The sequence below is a fragment of the Ipomoea triloba genome, chromosome 2 (genome assembly GCF_003576645.1).
Source record: "Ipomoea triloba cultivar NCNSP0323 chromosome 2, ASM357664v1".
NCBI classification, from domain to species: Eukaryota; Viridiplantae; Streptophyta; class Magnoliopsida; order Solanales; family Convolvulaceae; genus Ipomoea; species Ipomoea triloba.
The window spans coordinates 14,152,323-14,177,292 of record NC_044917.1 but is presented as its reverse complement, the minus strand read 5'-3'; the positions used below and the strand labels follow the sequence as shown (position 1 = coordinate 14,177,292).

The 24,970-nt window shown below is 33.5% G+C and overlaps 1 protein-coding gene across 1 annotated transcript; it reads right to left on the bottom strand.

Moving 5' to 3' along the window:
- Positions 1-18,384: 18,384 nt before the first annotated feature.
- Positions 18,385-22,248, bottom strand: LOC116010395 (rhamnogalacturonan I rhamnosyltransferase 1-like). The gene is made up of 8 exons (XM_031249783.1): positions 21,274-22,248; positions 20,761-20,828; positions 20,565-20,653; positions 20,250-20,415; positions 19,880-20,169; positions 19,582-19,786; positions 19,327-19,484; positions 18,385-19,127 (listed from the first exon to the last, which is right to left on the bottom strand). Exons 1-8 carry the CDS (start codon positions 21,614-21,616, stop codon positions 18,869-18,871), a joined length of 1,578 nt encoding a protein of 525 aa, XP_031105643.1. The 5' UTR covers positions 21,617-22,248; the 3' UTR covers positions 18,385-18,868.
- Between the last annotated feature and the right edge of the window lie 2,722 nt (positions 22,249-24,970).

The following is a 24,970-nucleotide window of genomic DNA, read 5'->3' as shown; positions in this document are numbered from 1 at the left end:
ACATTGTACTTTAGAACAATGTACATTTTGAGTTATAAAAATGTATGTTGCAGTGGGTCGCATAATTTTTTTTTTTTGAATGAAACGACGTCAGTTTTGAACTGTGGTTCACGCAATAACTATTGGTTGAAACCAACTAATATGTTGCATGACAATATTTGGTCGCGTGAATTTTTTTTTTTCTTTTTTGTGTATGTGAAACAACGTCACTTTTGGCCACGCAGTAGTTATTGGCTGAAACCAACTAATATGTTGCATGACAATATTCACAAACTAATAAGTAGCTACACTCCTTTTGCATATAAGATATTGTTGGTAAAATCATCACCTATTATCTGATTCTCAATCTTTATGTAAGGTTTCAAGTTTGATATAAAGGTTAGTTTCATGTTTGAATCTTGTAAACGGAGCAATAGCCATTAGGAGAACTCCTCCTATAAGGTCTAATAAAACCTTCCTTACCTAGTAGTCAATGAAAGAAGGATTAGAAGGTTGAGCCAAGCCAAGGGGTTTACTTAATTGCTTGTAAAAACAGAGAGCGATGCCCAGAAAGCAGCTAAGCAACAATTGGGAGAAGACTCACACGATATCCAATACTCAAGGATGGAAATAGCAAAATCAGCAAGAGAAAGCCGTAGCCGTAGTAGATCTACGATCAGAGCAGAAAACAAATCAAAGTCACAGTGAAATTAACCTAATGGGGTAGCTCAAGTGGCAAGTGAGCTCTCTTTGTGGGGAAGAATTCTGGGAGGACTCGGGTTCGATTCCCCAAGAGCGAATGTGGGTGGACCTGGACTGTTAGTGAAATTAAACACTATAATAAATAAAATTTAAAATAATTATGTGACTCTAATCTTACATTACATTCGTGGTGCATCTATTTAGCATGGCAGATAATATCAACATTTTGGTTCATTATGTTCACTTGAATTATATTATATACAACAGTGTACTTGATAAATATTTATTTGTGTTGAAATTTCTATTCATTTAAATTTTATTTATAAATGCACTCCAACCCATAGCTTTGCTTCCTTTCTAACATAAGTTAAGTAGCTTATTAGCTTATTGATTTTCTTGGCAAGAATTGAAGCAATACTTATACCATGGATTGGATTCACACTGCCCTGTAGAATTTGGTTCATGTTTATGTGTTTTACGTTATGATTTTTTGTTTCTTGTGTTATGAAATTTGGTACCTTAAGAGTGAATTCTGTACTAGAACAAATTAGGGTGTGTTTGGTTGGTGGGTTTAGGCATAAGGAATGGGTATGAAAGTGAATGCTTGTGTTTGGTTGATAGGTTTTGTGAATGCTACTATGGGTTTGGAATACCCTATTAATGACAAAACACATACCCTTATTAAATAAGGGTTTCATCTCCCTTCATCCTTTCTTCCCCAACTATTAATAATCATTCCCATTCCACCCAACTTCCAAACATGCTAAATACTTTCACCAAAACCCATTATCATTACCAAGTATTTGATACCCATTCCGATTCCGATTCCCATATGCGAACCAAACGCACCCTTAGTAATTGTGTCTTATGTTATGAATTCATGTGTCATTTGTTATGAAATTCTGTGTCTATGAATACTAATTATGTACCTAAATCATATTTGAAAAATAAGTGAATATATAGCATATGTGTGTCTTATATTATGATTTTTTGTATCTTGTGATATGAAATTCTATACCTTACAATTATGTATCTCGTCGTTTCAATTCAGGATCCACAATGCTATGTGTCTTTTGTTGTTGTGATTTTTTGTGTTTTGTGTTATGAATGTACCTTACAACTTACAAGTATAAATGCTATGTGGACCCTGATCCATGATATAAATTTCCGAATTGAAGTATGCCTCGTTTCATTGTCTTAATTCCTTTAAATAAACACGCAAATATCATATCATATCATCTTTGCTCGAAACAACCCCAGTCACATTGATCAGATAGTTAATTTGCTCCGAAGAAAAGACTATTAGGAGTAACAATTTAGGTTGATTTATATCCTTATGGTCCTTTATCAACGAAGACCACAAAATATGCTCTATCCAAAATACACTTTCAAACAACAGCAGTAGGGTTTTTCCGTAAATCAAATATCCGATCCCCATCTCCCACATGTTACTTAATTCATCAGCCAACTTCGTTTAATACATTATATTGCAATATATTTATTCTTTGAAATTGTTGAGAGCATGTGATATTGTGTGGTTGTTTCATTTTGATTTATAATATTCAATTAATTGTTTTATTCTTCTTGTTAATGTCAGCAAAAATTTACTCCGACCATGATGTGCTCCGAAAGAAACGTTTGATATTCTTAATTGTAGCACGAAATGACACAAATTAAATTATTTGAATATTCACCACCTTTTAAATAAATTTATATTAATATTTATCGTTATCAGCTTATCACTAATTCACTACTAGTCTCCTACCACATTTTTTTTAGCTTAAAGTAAACGATCACTACTACGGCATTTGTTAAGCTTAAAGTAAACATACAAAGTAATAACCCAGGCCATTGTAGGCAAATTTCAAAAAATTTGAAATAAATAAATATCTCAAAAATTTTAGGGTGTGTTTAGAAACCCGAAAAATAATTTCTGTTTGGAAGAGTCTGAAAAATCAAAGTCAATGGAAATCATTTTCTGGGTCAAAGAAAAACAATATTGTTTTGGGGGAAAATGACTTACGTTAAAATTTGGCGAAAGTCATTTTCCAGAGCTCGAACCTACGCGAAAACGTTGTGTGTTTCACCAGTCTCGAAAAACTTGCAGTGCTCTATGGTTTTCGGCCGTGCTCTCTGGTTTAATCCTTTTTAAAATAAAAATTAATAAATAATATTATTTGATTTTAAAAAATTAAATAATATTATTATAAATATTTTATATTTTAAACAAAAATATTTAAAATATTTAATTGTACAATTCTACTTATTTTCCAGAAAATAAACCAAACACATTAAGATAGTTTAATTTAGAGAATGCAACCAAACACTGAAAATAAAAGTATTTTCTGAAAAATGATTCATTTTCCATAAATTATTTTCCTAGTTTCCAAACACAGTCTTAGTCCACAATAACCAACAAACATTCAATGCATCTAATACTCACATACTCTTTAAAATCAATTCGCTCGATATTAGGTGGTAATCATTTTTTTTTATTTTTAAATAAAACGATTAACTGAACCAATATAATTCGATTATCAACAAAATTAATTCAATTAATGGTTAATTACAATTATTTCAATTAATTAGACATTTTATCTCTCCTTTTTATTTTTGCTGAACAATATTTTGTTCACATGATATTGTCGGAAAAGCTCATACATGTAAATAGGTTGCAAGTTTGCAATGTACGTTGGACCACCTAGAAATAGCTATAATTATAGGTGGATTTAAATTATCCATTAGTGCAATGAGCCGTGGATTATTGGCACTTAATTACTCCTTGGAGAATGGATTCTTGGATCATTCAAACATAGAACTATATTGGGATTTTAAATCTTAATTGGATTCTTCATTTTGCACCCGATCCCAAATCAAGTTTTTCACCCTTAGCTTCCCCCTATCATATTTTATTTTATTTTATTGGAAAAATTAGTGTAGGATTTGACTATGCCTTAGATAATGTTTACTTTGAAGTGTGATGTGTTTAATGATGGTGATGAGATATGAACTTGTAATAGGTATGAAAAAAAAATTAAACTATTATCTTTCTAGAATACTATTTTGGGATGGTACGTAGTTTGACTCATTTTAAATCATTATTGTCATATTGCAAGTTTAAGCCCATATCATGCTCAAACTAATTTTCAGTCGCATCGGGTTGGCCTGTCCAATTATAAGGGGCAAAGTGCTGGCTAGATTGATTTTTTCATACGATAGGGGTTTCGAACTCCCGACCTCTTTTAAGAGACGAGAGTACCCCGTCACTCACGCCAACTAAACTGGTTATTGCAAATTTAAAGTTAATTCAAACTTAGTTGTTGTTACTCATGATATTAGACAAAAAGAAAATTTGTTAAAGGTTATGGGATTAGAGAACTAAAAGAAAAATAATAATAACTAACTAAATGAAAGAAACAATTTTTTTACAATAAAAATTCAAAATGATATACGATCTTTATTTATTTTTAAAATATATCTTGAAGCATTAAAAGTGATTGCAAAAAGTATGTTTTTTCTAACTATGAATGTTGGAAAGAATTTTTTTTTCTTCACAAATATTCTAACTATGAATGTTGGAAAGAATAATTTTTTTTTTTCACAAATATTTTTCATATCTCTCAATTTTGCACATTTTTTTATAAATATAATGTCTAATCCCTATACAAAAGATATTTTTTTCAAATGATTTTAATTTTTTAAATATAATAATAATAATAATAATAATAGTAATAGTAATAGTAATAATAGTAATAGTAGTACTTAGTACTAGTAATAGTAATAATAATAACAACACATCACACAATGTCACTTTCAACTTCTCCGTCAAATTTCTCTTGATTTCTTCAACATATATTGCATTTCTTACCCTCATATAATCTCAAATTGCACATCTTGAATAGAAATTTCAGTTTCACACACTTTTTTGCTATTTTTGCATTGGTTTGCTCTTATGATCAAGAGTATTCAAAACACCCATCTTAGACTCATCAATGATTATTTATGACTTAGAAATTGTCCTCAACTATTGCAAAATTATCAATTTGGTCATCGACAATTTTTCTTACACAATTAAGTCCTCAACTTTAAAAATTTTAACCATTTTGGTCTTCCGTTTATTTTACCGTTTGATATCCGTTAAATCGGGACCAAATTGATAATTTCACTATAGTCAATGGACCATTTTAGTCAAAAATTGATTACCGAAATGGTCTCTTGACTATAACAAAATTACCAATTTGGTCCCGATTTAACGGATGTTTAACACCAAAATAAACGAAGGACCAAATTAGTTAAAATTTTCAAAGTCAAGGACTTAATTGGACAAGAAAAATTATCAATGACCAAATTGATAATTTCGCAATAGTCGAAGGACCATTTCAGTAATAAACTCATTATTTTATCAATTTCTTTAGCTCCATAAGTTATCCAATTTTTCACCTTAATCAATAAATATATGAAAAACTAGGTTAGCTTCAAAAGCTAATTAACCAAACCATGCAAAATTGATAAGTCAAGAACAATCACACAAAACATACTTAAAAAATGATGCAAAAGTGTATAAATTATGCATTTATCAAGGACGATATTCCATGTGGGATTCTCTCCACACATTCACTCACTAAAAAAACATCTTTCAAGGTTAAGGGTTGGGAAAAAAAATGGAGTCAAGGGATTCTTAATCCAATGTGAAACTAAGTGTTAATTTATTCAAGATCCTATTGCACTAGAAGAGCTTATTGCTAAGAATACAAAAGTAATACCTGGTCTCAATGAGGCTTTGCTTGATTTGTTGAGTTATTCCAGGAACCTAAAACTTTACCCCCTTCTAGAAGTTTGACCGTGAAATTTCACTTCTACCAAATGCCAAACTTGTTAATTAGACCTGAGAGATATTACTATGAACAAAAGAATGTAATAGAAAGAATAGAAGTTGAGATGCTAAATTTAGGAGTGATTATGCCAAGTACCTCCCCCTTTGTTTCTCTAGTGTTGTTAGAGATTTTATGTAGACTATAGAGCATTGAATGTCATAATTGTCAAGAAAAAAAAAATCGAATAGTGGGGGAAGTGTTTTTTTTTTAGTACTAAGCGAAGTGAGTCAATATCACCTCCACTAATACTCGAACCCATAACCTCCTATATGGAAGTGCAACTTGGTGCCCCTAAACCACAAGGTTTTGGCAGGGGAGATATTAATTAGGAAAAAGAAAATGTGTTGATTTGTCCTAAGAGAGGGCTCGGTAGTTTACCATCAATTAAATTCTTGAGAAATATTTTCACGGAATGTATTTGATGGGAATAACGTTGTTGGGAAAATTAATTAACATGTTTGGAATTACCCTAGAAACATAAGAATTGAATTACCTAGAAAATTAATATAATTAAGATCTTTGGCTCGTTTAAGATTTCTTCTGAAATTTTTATAATCTCTAATATATCATTACTATATACAAACATTAAAAAGAAAAAACATAATAAATAATTGAGAGTAATAAATCAATTATAAATTAATAAACCATATTGCCAAAAAAAAAAAATCAGTCGACAACAACAATAGTACATATGCAAAAAAGTGTTAATAGAGACAAATTTCTTTGATAAATAGTGTTGTTATCCTTCACAATAGTGGAAGAAGAGACAAATTTCTTATATTTATAAGAAACTTTTAACCTAGACTCAAAAATGATAAATAAGTAATTGAATAAATTTGGTAGATTCTCAATCACTTGGAAAAAAAATTAAAATTAAAAAAAAATCATACACCCCCTAGGTGGGATTTACTTTCCTTGGTATTATGGAATTAGATTCTAACAGGGCGTTTGGTTGGAGGGAATTACAATTCCATTCCCACTTTATTCCCACATAATTCTGAATGCAATTAAATTTCTTTATTTTCATGGAATTAGAATCCCCCCCCCCCCCCAGGATTTTAATTCCATGGAGTTTAGGAAGAAAAAAAAAAAGATAATCTTGAGACAAAACTACCCCTCCCTTTTTTAAATCTAAAATTGATGTCTGACATTCCCTTCTAAATTATAACGTGTATTATTGTTCGACTTCCCTTTGTGTAATAACTATTCAAAATTTGCATTCTTTATATGCATTATTTATATACAACAACTTTCGTGTATGTTCCTTTGAATTCTTTATATGTAGAACTCTTTAAAATTTGCATTCTTTATACACAACTCTAACAATTTGTGAATTAAGTTATCAATAATAATAATAATAATATTAATAATAATAATAATAATAATAATAATAATAACACCACCACCACCAACAACAACAACAATGGACATTTTGGACTTTATACTACTTATTCCCTTTCAAAAATCCGAAAAACTACTTTCCGGGCACGAATTCGAGAAGTAAACCCGGTAGGTTAAATAAACCCTAGAGAAATGCTAGAAAGTCAAGGACGGGGTCGGAAGGCTGTTTCCTTCTGATGAAGATTGACTCATGGTCTATGAACCATGACTGTGGATGCGCAAGGCACATGACTGGATATGTTGTAAGGAAATGAAGCGTAAGGGCAACCAAATGAATGGGTGAAGTTGTAAGGAATGGATTGAAAATTAAAGACGTGTCTTATGTTGAAGGTCTCAAGTTCAACCTTCTAAGCACGAGTCAGTTTTGTAGTAAAGGATATAAGGTGAAGCTTACAAAGATTTGTAAAAGATGAAGACACATTGGAAATTGTTATTTCCGTAAGGAGGAAAAAGAATATGTATGTTGTTGATTGGGTGACTGCAAAGTCAACAGTTTTCCTGGTAGCGAAAAGCAAAAAAGATTTAAGTTGGGAGTGACACAACAAGCTCAGTCATCTCAACTTCAAAGACATAAACAAGCTAGCCAGAAGACAGTTGGTTGATGCATTGCCAAACACTGTGTTCAACAAGGATAAATTTTGCGAAGCCTGTCAAAAAGGAAAGAAAATTAAGTTCTCATCCAAGTCAAAACCGATGGAATCATCAACAATGCCCTTGAGCCTGCTTTATATGGATTCGTTCGGTCCAATAGATCTAGTAATGTTAGGAACATACTGTAATAGGTTTTGATGATACCAAATGTAATTCACAATCCCCTAAGTCTCGATAGATAGGAAATACTTGTAAGTTCGACAAGTAAACTAAGAGCGAAAATACAACCGGGTAATTGAGCTCAACTTGGGAAATATTTAAGCTTAAGGTGAACTTGTTTGAACATCTTAGAAGTTTTGTGTTGTAAGCTTATAGATAGATCAGAAGAAGGCACGAGACATCACTGGAGGAATAAGGGTCTGCGAGACATCAACTAAGTCTCGAGACATAAGCAAAGTTCGAGAGATGGAATCTCTCGAAACATCAGTCCAGTTCGAGACATGAGATCGAGACATCAAGTAGTCGAGACATCAATTTTTGGTCTCGATAAACTAGTACTTCTCCAAAGGTCTGAATGGCAGTCAACATGCATGGATAAAGTAATCTAAGTTTGGAGAAGAAAAATATCATGGAGATAAAATATTAAGGAGGTTCCGAAAGAAACTTATGGGAGCTTAAAACAACCGGAAGTGGATGCCACGCCAGAAATCCACAATAAACGGATAGAAAGTGCACCAATCCAAGGTCGATCTTATTCCCTAAAACGAGGATCAATGGGAATATAAAAAGAGTAACTTTTGCCAAAAGCAGTAAGTGGAACATGGAGTCAAGATAGTGGAATATGAGATATTCACTACAAGACAAAAGGAACAAGTTACAAGGCCACCACTCCATGAAACATGCTAAAAATATGCAAGTCCCATGATCGGCATGGGAGACAGATTTCAAACGGAATAATTTTCCCTCCAACGGAATTATTCCTCAACTCTCATATATAAGGACGTGAAGACACAAGCCAAAAGAAGAATTCGATAAGAAAGAGGTTCGAAAAATTCAAGCTATCATAAGAGGTGTCTAGTTCAAACGTTCAAAAGTGCAAGTGCTTAATCTGGAATATCATACTTAATATTCATAACAGCGAGAAAACACATCTTAGTGTTTTGAGAGAGTTACAAAGCTTAAACTACTACACATCTAGAAGGTGACCGAAGCTGCACTACAAGGAAGATTATCCAACGAAAGCTTTTGGTCAGATTGGAGATTGTTACACTCAACCTGTGACAACCGGAACAACCTTGCTTTGGAGAAGGCAAGAAGAGGCGGAGTAACCTGGGAGCTGTCTTATGAAGATCCTGAGGCTTGAGGCGGGCTTGGTGATCAAAGCTCAAGTGTTCGAGAGGTGGAGTAACAAGAAGTGGGGCGAAAAATCTGAGGCTTGAGGCGGGCTTCGTGATCAAAGCTCAAGCGCTCGATATTGTACTAAAAAGGGAAGTTTTAGTGCAATCCTTCTAGGGAGTTTCTAGAAGAAGAGTGGACGTAGGCGGGTTGGCCGAACCACTTAAAAATCTCTCTCGTATTTACTTTCTGTTTTTACCTCTCGCTAACTATCTCTCAAACTGCACTGCATATAACCACACCTCACGAACTAACTCAAACTCGTGCAAATTAAAAGGGGATAACTTTTCCGCTGCGCATAAAACTTTGTCTTCATCTTGTGAGGTATCGAACCTAAACATCCTACGTCCAATACACACGAGAGGTCGAAAAAGATTTGCAAAAATCTTATACAAGTCTATTCACCCCCCCCCCTCTAGACTTGTACCCCATCCCCTTGGGACCAACAAGTAAGTTTAAGTGGGAGGAAATATATGCTAGTGGTAGTAGATGACTACACTAGGTATACTTAGACTTTATTTCTTAACAGAAAGAATGAAATCGAAAAGGTACTTTCAAGGCTAATAAGGCAAATCCAAAATGAAAATAGTACTACAATTGTCAAGATAAGAGCAGACTAAGGACGTGAATTTGCCAACCATGTCATTAAGGAATTTTGTAGCAATCGAGGTATACTTCATCAACTTTTTGCAGCTAGAACGCCATAGTAAAATGGGATAGTTGAAAAAAAGGAATAGGACGTTAAATGACGACGCAAGGTCAATGATTTCACTAGCTAGACTACCAAAAAGATTTTGGGGTGAAGATGTTAACACAAGATCTTTCACCCAAAACATGTCTATGATTCATAAAGTTCATGGGAAGACCCCATATGAGCTATGGAAAGGAAAGAAGCTAGTAGTAAACTATTTTCATACATTTAGCAGCAAGTGCTTTGTGCATAGCAACAAAAAGTCATACTTAAAGGCTTTTGATGTAAGAGCTGAGATGAAGGGATTTTCTTAGGTTATTCTACTACCAGTAAAGCTTTCATAGTGCTAAATAAAAAGACAATGTTAGTAGAAGAGTTGATTCATGTAGTATTTGATGAGCCACATATCAGCCAAGAAGTAGAAGACCTGGCCGAGAAGTCAGTACGAGAAGTTTTCTCTGAGAAGTTAAGTTGAGAAGTTGACAACAAAAAGTTAGAAAATGTAACTTTTTCGTTACCTGGTTGTCATCAACTCAGTAGATTAAGGGGGTCCTCCAACAGATTTTCAACCAGATTTGATCTGAGGTGGTTAAGAGATCATCCTCAAGATCATGTCATTAGAGATGTTAGAGTCGAGGTATGCATAAGATCTTCCATGAGGAAAAGTACGTTGACATGAATTATTTCTCAAGTTGAACCCAAGGTAGTTGAAGAAGCCTTAATTGATCTAGATTGGGTTTAAGCCATGCAAGAAGAGCTCCATTAGTTTGAAAAGAATGAAGTTTTGGAGCTAGTTCCTATACATTCTCACCAAAATGTAATTGGGATGAAGTGGGTCTTTAGGAACAAGATAAATGAGCAAGGAGTCATTGTTAGGAACAAGGCTCAACTAGTTGCCAAGGGATACTACCAAGAAGAAGGTATTGATTTTGATAAAACTTTCGCTCAAGTGGCCATATTATAAGGTATAAGAATCTTCTTAGCATTTGCATCTCACAAGGACTTTACGGTGTACCAAATAGACGTAAAGAATGTTTTTCTTGATGGTTTATTGGAAGAAGAACTATATATGGAAATACCACTTGGTTTTGACGTGAATAAAGGTGAAGATAAGGTCTACAAGTTGAAAAAGGTCATGTATGGATTAATGAAACAAGTGTCAAGAGCTTAGTATGACATCGTTTCTAGTTTTCTTATCAAGTGTGGATTCATGAAAGATCAAGTTGATAAAACCCTATTCAAAATTAAGGATGATGAGCATATATTGTTGGTGCAAGTATATGTAGATGATATTATTTTTGCAGAACAAATCCAACTCTATGCAAAAAGTTATCCAAGTTGATGAAAAGTCAGTTTGAGATGAGCACGATTGGAGAATTCAACTACATTTTGAGTTTGCAAGTTAAGCAAAGTAAGGATAGAATATTCATAAATCAAGCTAAGTACACCAAAGATTTAATTATGAAGTTTGGTGTTGAAAGGAAATCATCAGTTAAGATACCAATGAACACATCCTTAAGAGTAGATGTTGATAATGAAGGTAAAGAAATAGATCAAGCCAAATATAGAGTTATAATTGGATCTTTGATATACCTTACTACAAGTAGGCTAGACATTTCTTATGCAGAAGGTGGATGCCCAAGGTTTCAATCTAAACACAAAGATAGCCACCTTACAGCCGCAAAGAAGAAATTGAGATATCTAAAGGGTACATAAAGTGTGGGGCTTTAGTATATGAAAAGTGATTCTTTTGAACTCCTTGGTTATTTAGATGCAGACTTCACTAGTTGCAAGATTGATCTTAAAAGTACTTCAAGGACTTGTCAATTTCTATGTGGAAGAGTTGTCTCATGGTTCAACAAGAAGCAGAATTTTATAGCTACAAGAATGGCAGAAGCTAAATATGTAGTAGCTAGAAGTTATTGTGCTCAAGTTTTATGGATTAAACAACAACTAAAGGATTATGGAGTTGAAGCAAAAGAGATTAGCATCAAGTGTGATAACACTTGTGGTATTTTCATTACTAATAATCGAATGCTACACTCTAGGAAAAATCATATTGACATCAAATATCATTTCATAAGGGACCATGTGGAGAAAAAGAACATCTTCTTGTAATATGTCAATATAGATTATCAATTGGCATATATACTGACCAAAACCTTATGTGAAAGCAGATTTGCTATGCTAAGGCATGAGCTTGGAATGATTGAGCTATATTGAAGATTCATTCTGAAAAGTTGCCAAGGTTAGAAAGTTGATAAGAATTTCGAGAAGTTAATCAGAAGTTAGAAAAGTTAAAGGAGTTATAAGGGTCAAAAAGTATATCAATCCAGAAAGTTATTTGAGTGGATATATTTGAAAAGGGATTGACTACGAAAAGTAAGGTTTCAAATGGAAAAGAAAGTTATATAATTCAGAAAGGTTAAGAAAAGTCCAAATAGTCCGCAAAGTTCAAAAAGTTAGCAAGATGAATCAAATTCAACAAGTAACCATAGGATAATTAAGTCTAGAAGGTTGTAACAGTAAGTTCCGAAAGGTCATTCTTTGAGAAGTCAAAGATTTGGAAAGCTAAAGTACGAGAAGTTAAAGACTGAATGCGAGAAAGTTGAAGACTTGAAGATCGAAGAGTCAAGAGCGAAAAGTTGAAGATCGAAAGGTTAAATGGTCAAAAAGTGAAAAGATCAACCTTAACCGGAAAGTAAAGCTAAACGAATAGTTAGTTTCTTTTGAATGGTAAAGGATTGACTTTTAGAGAAGTCAAATTCGAAAGGTTGTTGAGGTTCGATACGAAAAGTTAACTCCAAGAAGTAAATGGTTACTTTACGGATCAATTGTTCGAACATTCCTTGAACGAATAGAAAAACAACCTCAAAATCAGAAAATGCAAAAAGAATGTTACTAGGGATCAATGAGTTCTAGGAACACATCCTAAGGAAGATTTCCTTAAAAAGTCGAGACAAAAGGTGCAAAGCAGAAAGCAAGGAGCATGCACAAATTCAAATTGGATAATAACCACTAGTCAATGCACGTTGGATAATAGACGTTTGAATTTGTTTCCTTCTAACGAATAAATTCAAATTGGTTTACAAATACCTCCATTCAAACCTGAATGAGGTGTTGGTCTTTTGAAACGAGAAATATGCAAGTGCGAACTAGCAAGCTTACAAGTAATTTAAAGTGACCAGTGAGAGAGCAATGCTACATTTCAAGATCTAGACTCAAACTTTGGCGAAAAACATGAAGCAATCTCTAGCCGAGTCAACCAGTTGGAGAAGTGAACAACACTTGTATTCAAACCAACAATCGCTAATAGATAGTAGAAAAAAACCGGAGTAACAAGAATTGTTATCTTGTGAAACACCTGAGACTTAAGTACGGTTTTGTGACCAAGGCTTAAGTTATCTTATTGTACTAAAGTATCATAGTGCAATCCTCCTAGGAGTTTTAAGAGAAGAGTGGAGTAGGTTGGGTTTTCACCGAACCAGTATAAAAATCATCTCTCTCAATCTCTTTACATATTGCATTTTTTTTACAATTAATAACAACCAAACCTAAAGTTTAAAAGGAACAAAATATGTGCCTAATCTTAAAAATGGGTAAATATCTTCTATTGTGTTTATACTTTAATAAAAGTTACTTTATGTTAACTTATCGTTCAAGTTCACTTGAATTAAGGGTTTTCAAAAAGTAAAAGATTTTAAAAATTATACAAGTATATTCACCCTCCCCCCTCCCATCCCCTCCCTCTAGCCCTGTAACCCAAACCCCTCGGGACGAACACAAACCTTCCAATCTTCATTTTTAACTCATCTTAGTGAAAGTTTGATCCAAGCAAACTATATTCTTCATTTTATCCATCCTACAAAGATTTCTTCCAATATACTTGAAACTTTGCTTTTAATCTTTCTCTAATTCTTTTAAGCTTCATGTATAAAAACTTAGAAAGATTTCCCTACAAATTTATAATCCTATAACCTTTCTAATTTAGATTGATTCTTATTCTAATTCTTATTTGAGCACCAAATATTATAGAGCTTCAATGTAAACACTATTAGTCTAGCTGAGAGACAAAATGTAAGGTGTATGATTTGTCATATTTGTTATGGTGTAAACACTTGGATGTGTGAAGGGTAGTTTGTCCAACACCAAAGGTATATATAGTTTATAGTGGCAACCTTGGCAACAAAGGGTGAATTTTTGTTATATCCTTTGCTACGAAGGGATAAGAGTCATAAAAGTGCCATCGGGGATGATGGTGCTATGAAGGGATAAGGGTCATAAGTCGGTGTCTTGTCTCACTCTAAGTTACGAAAGATTAGTGTTCGTAGAAGTGCTATCAATGCGATGAAGACTGTGAAACCATCGGTAAAGGGTATTCATCGAGGATGGTAGCAGTGCCCACCAAAGAACAAGCGGCCCAAAGAGTAGAGTTAGAAACCTTAAGGGAGGTGCCCTTAAGTGAAGTAGGCATGGTTGAACCACTATAAATTTGATGTTCTCTTTCACTTTCTCCTTTAAATTTATGCATAGTTGTCATATATTTACACTCACTTAGAATTACATAAAATGGAGCTAAAGGAAAGGGAAAAAAAAAAAAAAAAAAAAAAAAGAGTAAAAAAAGGGGATCAAATGAGCTTGGATCGGAGTTATCAAATATCAACCAATAAGAAAAAAGATATTTTGCCAAATAAGCTCTCACGAGCTTAGCTCAGTGGTTTAGTAGGTCGTATTTTGGAGAAGAGACCAAGGTTCAAAACTTAGCAGCGTGGGATTGGGGGGATCTCTTTTTTTTTTTTCCTTTTTTTTTGGACAAAAATAAGACATAGTTGTCATATATTTATTTATTTCTTTTTTATAGTTACAAATTAAAATAGTACTCCGTATTATTTTTGTTGTGGAAAAACAATGGCTGCTCTTACCAATATCACAAGAACTGTGATTAATGTTGTTGAAATGTTGAACATTGGCACCAACAATGGCTTCAAGAAATTCTTTCAAACTGCAGCCAATTAAGAAAAAAGAAAAAGAAATGCACTAAAAATTATTAGCACTTGTAGTGACCGGAAATGAAGTGCTTGACCACAATAATATAATCGGTGAAGTGGGGACAAAGTGGCATAGTTTAAGGCATTCCTCTCCCCCACTCCACTTTATTTTACTGCTGAATCTGATGTACGATATGATATATGATGATGCAATAACTCAAATCTCCTTATAGCTTTTTTATTTTTAAATACTTACGCATGATTTTTTGCAAGATAATATATGTTCTATACTTTTTTAAACATTTTCAATTCAAAGAATCTAAGTTTCAATCGTCGGAGTTCTACTTACGCATGATTTTTTGCAAGATAATATATGTTCTATACTTTTTTAAACATTTTCAATTCAAAGAATCTAAGTTTCAATCGTCGGAGTTCGAACTTATGACCACTCATTTAAAATATAACCGGGATGTCACCGTAGTTGGCATAATCATTATAGTTAAAACCACAATCATTACTGCATTATTGATGGTTCCAAAATCGACCATTATAAATGGCAAAACAAGGGTTTCGAGTCCTAGCCTGTGGCAAAAATTCAACTTATAAATGATGATACCTCACAAAATTACAAATTTATTTCTTAACTCTATCCCATAGCATATTTTAAATGACTCAAGAAAAACTTGTGGTACTCCTAATTTGGACAGAATTTTACCAACCCCACCCAACCCATGACAGATTGACAGACCTTATCTAGGTGCTGGTGCAACCAAATTATCAAGTGTAGTAACATACCTACCCTGGTAAAATTCCATTCAAGTTAGATAGCTAGCACTGATGCAAGGTAAATTATTGTAATTCGAAATTAAAAGTGAAAATTTTTAGACAGAGGGTTTTTATTTATTTATTTTTTGGTTAGGGAAAATCTCAGGATCTTAACGGGTAAAGGATCACAAAAAAGTAAACCAGCTTAAGTTGCTCATAACTGACGGACTCAAATCAAGAAAATTAATAAGTCACTCTCACTATGAGTCAAATTTGAAACCTTGTGGTTGTCAAACCAACAGACCAACTTAGTTGGAGTTGTCACGGGTTTTAATTCTTTGAGCTATAATAACAATATATTCACATAATAACACACTAATATTGTTCGTATATCTAACATTATAATTACCAAAAGACGTTATTGATGAATGACAAAAGATTGTAATAATAGATTGAAGGTTATAAATTAGACCTCAACCTTTTAGGTGCACCAAAAATTTCTAAGATTATAATTATTTTAAAATTATGTTATTTCCGATTTCTATTATATTATCATATTATCATTTAAACGTGCACTGGGTAAAGCTTGATAGTGCATGCTTGATAACTAATAGTATACTCAAATGTATCAATAGTGCACTCAAGTTTGTTGCATTATAACATATCAATGCACCTTACAATGCAAACAAACTTAAATGCACTCTTTATAGACCTTTAGCGCACTCTTAGTTATCTGCAAATGCATTGCATAATAAAAGTTTACAATATTTGCAAAAATATCACCACATTTAATTTTTAAAATTTTTCAACCTTGTCGGTCGTATCATTTCAAATGAATGGATAATATAAACTCACATTTTTTATGAAATGACTTATTATCATATAATCATAATTATATATATATATATATATATATATATATATATATATATATATATATAGACACACACATACACACGCGCGCGCGCACACACAATTGCATGGCACATAGATGAATTAGTTGTTAATTGTTATACGGTGGCCAAGGTCTACACAACGCTATATGGAGCATTGTCCAATACGGTGCCTTTTTTTATCTTTATCATAAACCAATGGCATATATCACATTATAGATATGTATATTGTCAACTGAAACTGTAGTATAATTAAAATAATACTTTAGTGTTGCTACTTGCTATAATGAAACTAGCAACTATGAAAAATAAAACTAAAAATAAAATAAGTCTCATGCAATAACGTATATTGTCAAATGAACTTGAAGTGTAATTAAAATGATACTTTAGCGTAACTATAATGAAACTAGTGTATATGGAAAATGAAACTAAAAAGCATAGCACATACAATTACATATTGTCAAATAAACCTGAAGTGTAATTAAAATAATATTTCAACTTTCTTATAATGAAACTAGTTTGTGTGAAAAATGAAACTAAAAAACGGAGTTCATGTAATAACATATATTTTCAAATGAACCTAAAGTATAATTAAAATGATACTTCAGCGTTACTATAATAAAATTAGTATGTAGAAAATAAAATTTAAATTGTTCAAACGGTAATATATATTGTCAAATGAAATTGAAATGTAATTAAAATGATACAGCGTGGTTTTACTTTATTATCTATGTTGCTACATGCAATTGAGCATTGTATAGAATAAAATTTGCCTAAATGAATACATTAGCATATCATTTTCATAAACAAAAATAAATTAAATTAAAAGTGCCACGACAATCCCACCTCACCTAACAAAAAGCATTAACACTATGGAATGAATATGATTCCTTTAAGTTGGTTTTGTTCAATAAATTTATTATTAATATAATTAAGATAAACATGCACCACAACCCAAGTGGCTTTGAATACAAAATGCTAATTGGTCAAGTCATTTGGCAAATATAACAAAAATTTGACCCATGGGCCATGACAAGAGCTTAGGTCATCTACCTACTTTTTAATAATTTGGTATCTTATTCAATTATAGTCGTTATTAATTATTAATTTTTTTTTCTAGTTGGAGTCAATTTGTGTGTACCAAAGTATTTAATTATACCATTTCTAAATTCTAATATCTTACATTAATTTGTTAGCATTTTGTATTATATATATATATATATATATATATGGGTGACGAGGAACGCAATTACTACTTAAGGGTATGCATTAAATAAATCTTACTCTTGTGTAATAGTTTATAAATTTTATAAGGGAGATGAACTGCACTAAAAAAGCCTTGTGCGACATGCTCAACCAAGAGAGTATTAAAAAGAATCGAACTCATGACTTCGGTACGAGAATTACGCTCCCTCCATTTGGTCACCCCTTTCGAGGTTATGTATTACGGAGTATATTTGTAATTGCACAAGTAAATGTCATCTATGATTTGAGACGAGATCAACTAATTTATTGTATATTTGGTACAAATAAGTAAACGAAAATAGCATTTCTAGATTATTATATAGAGAAAATAGTGTTTTCATCCTTATATTTAACATAAAATAGCGATTTTAAAATTTGTCAACTTGGCAAATTTTATTTTACAATTGCCAATCAATAGTCTCTCTCAATAATCGTGAATGAATTTGGCCCTATCTTTCCTTTTTTTCCATAATTTAGTTTACAACAATTTTCGCTTTTAATACTCGACTATTGTGGCATTTAGTTCTATTCTTTTAATTTTGTCATTTTGTCGTATTACATTCACTTTGACCAAGTACTTGTGGCATCGCCACATTTAGTCTTATTCTTTTAATTTTGTCATATTACATCACTGACTTTTATTTGATTGTCACCATTAGTTCTCCGTCATAACTCATTTTGAACACATTAGAATCAGGTAAAATAAGAGAGGATTCTTGATCAGAAATGTGCACTAAAAAATTTGACAATCAAATGAAAATCACGAATATAATATGACAAATACTATAATAGTCGACAATCAAATGAAAATCACGAATATAATATGACAAATACTATAATAGTCGATTACTAATAGTCGATTACTAAAAGTGAAATTTCATCTTTAGTTAAAAGGAGCAACAGCAAACCAACAAACACGGAATTCTATGGAATATATACATAGATTTGTATGGGAGGATTTGAAATCGAAAAACGCAGAATTTTAAGTGGGTGGGGATGTGCGTAGTTCCAATGAAACAAATCTATATTTTTCATCCCTCTGTGTACACAGCCGTTGAGTTCAGTCGATATAGCCCCCCCTGCAATGGCAGGGCGGCTTCTATACATTGAATTTTTTTTGGATTTATTAAAATAAAATATACTCCGCCTGCCGGCCGCCAGGGAGGTCGCTTCAGGACAATTGAAGTGCGTCGTCTCTCCCACACCGGACTGGACTACAACCGTGGTGGCCTCCTCGTCCTGCTTTCCCAGAGACCTAATCGTGTGTCTAAACCCGTTGCACAACAGCAGTGAGTGGTAGGTAGTGTGTGTATACATTGCGCAACCCACCAAGCGCTATCGGACTTAAATACTAGTTCTTGCTGGTACATCCTCGTTCGATGATGCCTCCAAACACTCCCATGGGTTGGCGTAGAAATAGTCCTCTTCTTTCGGTCTGTCTGGGATAACCAACCTCTGGGTCGGGTTTCCCATGCGATCAGCGTGAGCTTCCTTTACAGCATTAGAGAACTCATGCCATGTAAATGACCCTGCATCGTACCGGTCTATCAACTCAACCAGAACCTTTCTGTCCAGAAGGATTGTCTTCCTGTATCCAAGATGTCTGGCAACAAAATTTTGATTAAAATCTCAGACAAAACTTATAACAAGTTCAATACGAGATCAAAACTCAGCAGCCTCAGATGAAATGATTGCTGCATTCTTCATTTTAGCAGAGCAAAACTAAGCATTTTTGTTTGCTCTAGAGATTAAAAAATTACCCTTTTACCAAAATGAAAAACAATATTGTTGGGCAAAAGTACCTGCGGTGTCCTTCAACAACTTTAGCCATGTTTCCGTCATATGTAGGAATAAAAATATCACTCTCCAATGAAACAAGATAATCCAGTGCTGCCATCTGGGATGAGTGATTTTGAAAGAATCTAAGATCAGAAGGCTCCAACAGTGTCTCCTTTCTAACCTGTGTAAAACAACCACCAAGCATAAGGTAAATCAAATCTGAAGTCCAGTTGATTAAAAGCTACTGTATATAGTTGAATTCCACTATCTCCACTAACCACATTTGGATAAGATCCAATGAGACTAGCCATTCTTCTTTCTCCACCATATATTTCTCCAGCAGCAATGTAGACCTGGAAATTAGAATCAATGTCTAATGCCCTTAAAGCAAGAGCAGTTTCCTCAGGAGTCAAAGGGCATAAACCATCTTTCCTTTTCAAATCTGAATTGATGATTTTCTCCTTCCACCATGGATAAGCATACCTAACGTGACCATTGAGAGTTGGTAAAAAAATTTGAACACACCAACACCAAGGCCTAGTATAATGGAATACATGAGGAAGGAAAAGAGTTTACCTCATTCTTGTCAACTCTTCAGCCTCCTCCTTGTTGCATCCCTGTGTGCAACCAGAGAAAGCCAACATGTCCATTTCATATCTGAGATGGAGTACGATGAAAGGACCCTTATTCCTTAGAAGACTGATAACCTTCCTGCCCAACTCCTCAATCTGAGGTGTGAATTTCAGGGCACTAAAATTTACTCGGCAACGCAGCTTCTGGATTTCCATGGGCTGACCGTTATTTGCAAGACGAGAATCAGTTCTATTCAAGTGGACCACTTTGTATTTCCGTACCAAAGGAAGAATCTGCTATCAGAAATATATTGTTAGGGTGAAAGGAAGGTAGGACACGATAATTAAGAGGAAGAAGCCATCAAAAGATCAACCTGATTTTGATAATAAGAAATATCAGACCAGCTAATAGGTGGCATGGTATAGATTATTCCTAGCTCCACTCTCCTCTTGAGCCTTGGAGGTAGCTCTTTCAATATCCGGACCTCATCTCTCAAGGATGTGATGAAATGATCAACATCAAATATGTCTTGAAACTCACTGCATGTTTAGCAATGAGTAAAATTTCAGCAAAATAAAGAAGGGAACGGAAGGGATTTTTCTTGGAAGGGGGCAGGAGGAGAGGGGATAAGACTTAAGAGAATTATGGACCTGGAAACTTTGAAGTTTTAGATAGATAATTAACACACCTTGGATCAGCCCAGAAAGAGGTCTTATCAAGCTCGGGAACTATGAGAGTAACATTCAAATATCTTGCAATAGCAACCATATCACATATCTGCAACCTCAGAAGAAAAAGAGAACAAAATACAGTTGAAACGTCAAATTCACCACTGATCAAGCAGCACACGGCTATAATGAACAAACGTGAAATAAACTACATACCGCTGCCCTCATTTGATTGAGGCCTCCATTACAAGAAACCATCAGGTAGCCATTGTTCTTATAAAGCCCTGGATTGAGATGAGAAATAATCACATCAAACATCAGTCTTGCAAGTTGATCAATTCAAAAGGAAATACAAATCAGTTTGAAGGGATACAAGCAGAGGGCTAATATAATATAGCTGAACAACTTGAGAAAACATTAGAAAGATGAGAAAAAGTAAGAAGAAAGTCCCAGTTTTTGGAATAGAATTAGAACAACTATCTCATGCAGAATGGTCTTCAATTGTCTCAACTACATGTGTTACAAGGTTTCTCATCTATAATCAACAGTCACAGACACCTATATCTAGTAGAATATCACTTCTAGCTAACAATCCTCTCAGCAGTAGTCTTTAATTCCTCGACCTCTTGGATCAAAACAGGAACTGTAAACCATCAGATCGCACAGAGATTAACGAAAATCAAGTCACCAAAGCAGGAATATAAAAAAAGCAGCAGATAATCTACTCACTCTTGGGCGGAAGAACTCTAGCAGGGACATCTCGAAGCGCACTGAGATGCATTGCCGAAGCGGAGTCCTGAGAGAAACAGGAAGGCCAGCCCTTCAAAACCCTTGGCCCCCAAGTCTCCCCCAATGTCGTCAACTGAACCAAGCAAGTCCACAATAGCACGGACGTGGTCGCCCTTATCATCCACAGCTTCATTCTCGACCGCGAAATCACCGAACTCTTTAGCTTCTCCACCCGACTATCCCCGAACTTGCTCGCCGTCTTCATCCCCATTGCCCCTATCACCCACTTCCTCCTCTCTCGCTGCTTCCCTACTTCACTCTCCTCTCCCTCTCCTCTGCACATATCCCCCCATACATTCAACCTCCTCTCCTCACTTTAGTTTCCTATATTTTATTCCTCAAAATCTCACCTCAAACGCACAACGAAACTGCGTGTTCTAGAAGAATAATGTGGGATCCAAGAATTTCCAAAATTGATTCAAAAATTAACTGCAAAAAAATTAATTTCTACTCCCAGCTTATTATACGAAATTTCGTTCAGATTCGAAAATTTTAAATCTGACCAAAACGAATCCTGAAAAGAAATAAAGAATCCTTCTCCTCTCTTCAAACGTGTTGACAGAACTCGAAGAAAAACACCAGAAAACGAATATTCTTCCCAGACGTGGAGTGAAGGCGCTAACTTTATTCAAGCATTGCAACAGATTCATCAGAAAGCTTCCATCGGTCAGCGATCAGGGAAGCGAAACCCCAACCGAAATGTTGTGCTGTCTCAGAAATAGAGCGGGAGAGATTGGCAACGAATGTCGAGGAGATCTGGCAGATTTTCCGGCGAAAAGACGGGAGAATAACCGGAATCTGAAACGTCGGCGGCCGGCGACAAGAGTAGAAAACGACAGCGAAGATTAGAAGAAGAAGAAGAAGAAGAAGAAGAAAATTGAGAGAAAAAAAAAATTAAAAAGATAAGAACAGCGTGTGGGTTGGGGGGTTAGCACTGATGTGGTGCGGTGTTTGCCTTCTTAACCATGCCCGTTAGTTGGGTGTTATTATCCCCTGCGGGATGCTCCACAGTTTTACCGTGTCCTGTATAAAATTATTTTACATTTTATTTTTGCCATAGCTTAAAATATCTTCACTTGACCTTATTTTACCCGTCTTATTTATTATTTATTAGTTAAATTAATTCTTTCTTTTTTACTTATTTCTTTATTAATTTTTTATTATTTTTAAATCTAAATTTTTGTATTTTATAATACATTTAATGTAGTTTCTAAATAAATAAATTTTATATATTAATATTAAATTTAATGTTATAAAGAATTTTATTCAAAATAACTTCGGTCAAACCTTGTCAATTGAACTAAACATATATAATAGATTTAATTCCAGCAATGGTCCTCCGACTATGTTGATTTTTCAAAATTAGTCCCCGACTTTTAATTTGGATAATTTATGTTCATTGACTTTCAAATTATTTCCAATGTTGGTCCTTTCGTCAAATTTTGGTTAAGTTGAGGTCAAATGAATGGGTAAAATTGTTTGTTCACATGTTTAGTGTATTATTACTCGTCTTTCTCCTGTCCTATACGCTGTATATATAATTATAATCTCAGTCGAAGTCTCAATCGAAGCCGCCATTAATCTCAGTCGAAGTGACTTCGACTGAGATTATATTCATATATACAACGTATAGGACAAGAGGAATACGAGTAATAATACACTAAACATGTGAACGGACAACTTTACCCCTTCATTTGACCTCAACTTAACCAAAATTTGACGAAAGAACCAACATTGGAAAGAATTTGAAAGTCAATGGACCTAAATTGTCCAAATTAAAAGTCGGGGACTAATTTTGGAAAATAAACGTAGTCGGAGGACCATTGCTGAAATTAACTCTATATAATAGGATGGTAGGGTATTTTTAAAAGAACTTGAGTCGCGAGATTTCAATGAATTTTAACTAGATTAGTCATGTCTTATCATGTGCAATACTAATGCTATGGGGAAGAGTTCATGTAAGACCATATTTCCATTTAAAAAGTGAGGACTTATTTAATCCATCCATTTGAATATATCAATAGTTGATAGTTGTTGAAAAATAATGACAAAAAGAATATGGTCAATTTTATAAATATTACAAATTCTCAAGTTGTGAGATTTTAATGAGTTCTCTAGGTGTGGATGTGCAAACAAATTGTTTTTGGATCAAATTATAAATTTTGTTGTGAGACCGTCTTACAAGTCTTAATCCTTAATATGATTGCGTTAGTGGAATTTGGATCTTATAGTATGTGGGTTTAATAATATTATTTTGTTCAAACAATATATTAATTTTGCTATAAAGTATTATATATAAGGTTTTAAATATTGATTATATCTATAATTATGTTATGTCATTACTTTATTTTTTTCAAATTGTATATAACAATTTTTCTACAAAGTGCTACGTTTTATTATATAAAGTATTATGTACAAGGTTTAAAAGAGCAAATACCAATTTTAGTCCCACGACTATTAGCAAAATGACAAATTTGATCCACATGTTTAATTTCTATCAATTTTGGTCCCACGACTATTGTTTTAGTACCAACTGAGTTTATTTCCAAAATGGCCCCTCGACTATTGCGAAATTACCAATTTGGCCCTCAACAATTTTTTGTGCCCAATTAAGTCCTTCGACTTTGAAAAATTTAACCAATTTGGTCCTCCGTTTATTTTGTCGTTAAACATCCGTTAAATCAGGATCAAATTGGTAATTTTGCTATAGTCAAGGGACCAAATTGGTAATTAATTTTCACTGAAATTATCCCTTGACTATAGCAAAATTACCAATTTGGTCCCGATTTAACGGATGTTTAACGGCAAAATAAACGGAAGACCAAATTGGTTAAATTTTTCAAAGTCGAAGGACTTAATTAGGCACGAAAAATTGTTGAGAACCAAATTAGTAATTTCGCAATAGTCGATGGACCATTTCGGTAATAAACTCAGTACCAATTTTATCCACGACTATTGTTTTAGTGCCAAAATTCATCGCGCCGATCATCCATCCGTTTAAAACGTGCAAAAATCTAAAATTGTTAAGGGTATTTTCGTCATTTTCAACTTAATATTCCAATTTGAGCATGAATAAATGGATTTAAGTCCTAAGATCGATCAAAATTCGCAGTTTCCTCCTCATTTTACCGCGAATTTTGATCAATCTTAGGACTTAAATCTATTTATTTAAGCTCAAATTGGGATATTAAGTTGAAAATGATGAAAATACCATTAACAATTTTAGATTTTTACACGTTTTAAACGGATGGGTGACCGGCGCGATGAATTTTGGCACTAAAACAATAGTCGTGGACGAAAATTGGTACTAAAATAATAGTCGTGGGACCAAAATTGGTAGGAATTAAACATGTGGATCAAAATTGTCATTTTACTAATAGTCGTGGATCAAAATTGGTATTTTATTATATTTGCAATTTTATTATGACCTATTTTTATTAGATCCGACTATTATTACCATCTTATATAACACCGTCACTAAAGAATCTAATTAAATAGTATTGTGTCAGGTGAAATTATGAGGAAAAATAGAAATTGTGTATTGTATTATTCAAAGAAGTATCTGTATATAAAATCACTAGAAGGTTTATTAGAAATTTAGGAAACACAAATATATTATATAATCTAAAGCCAAAGT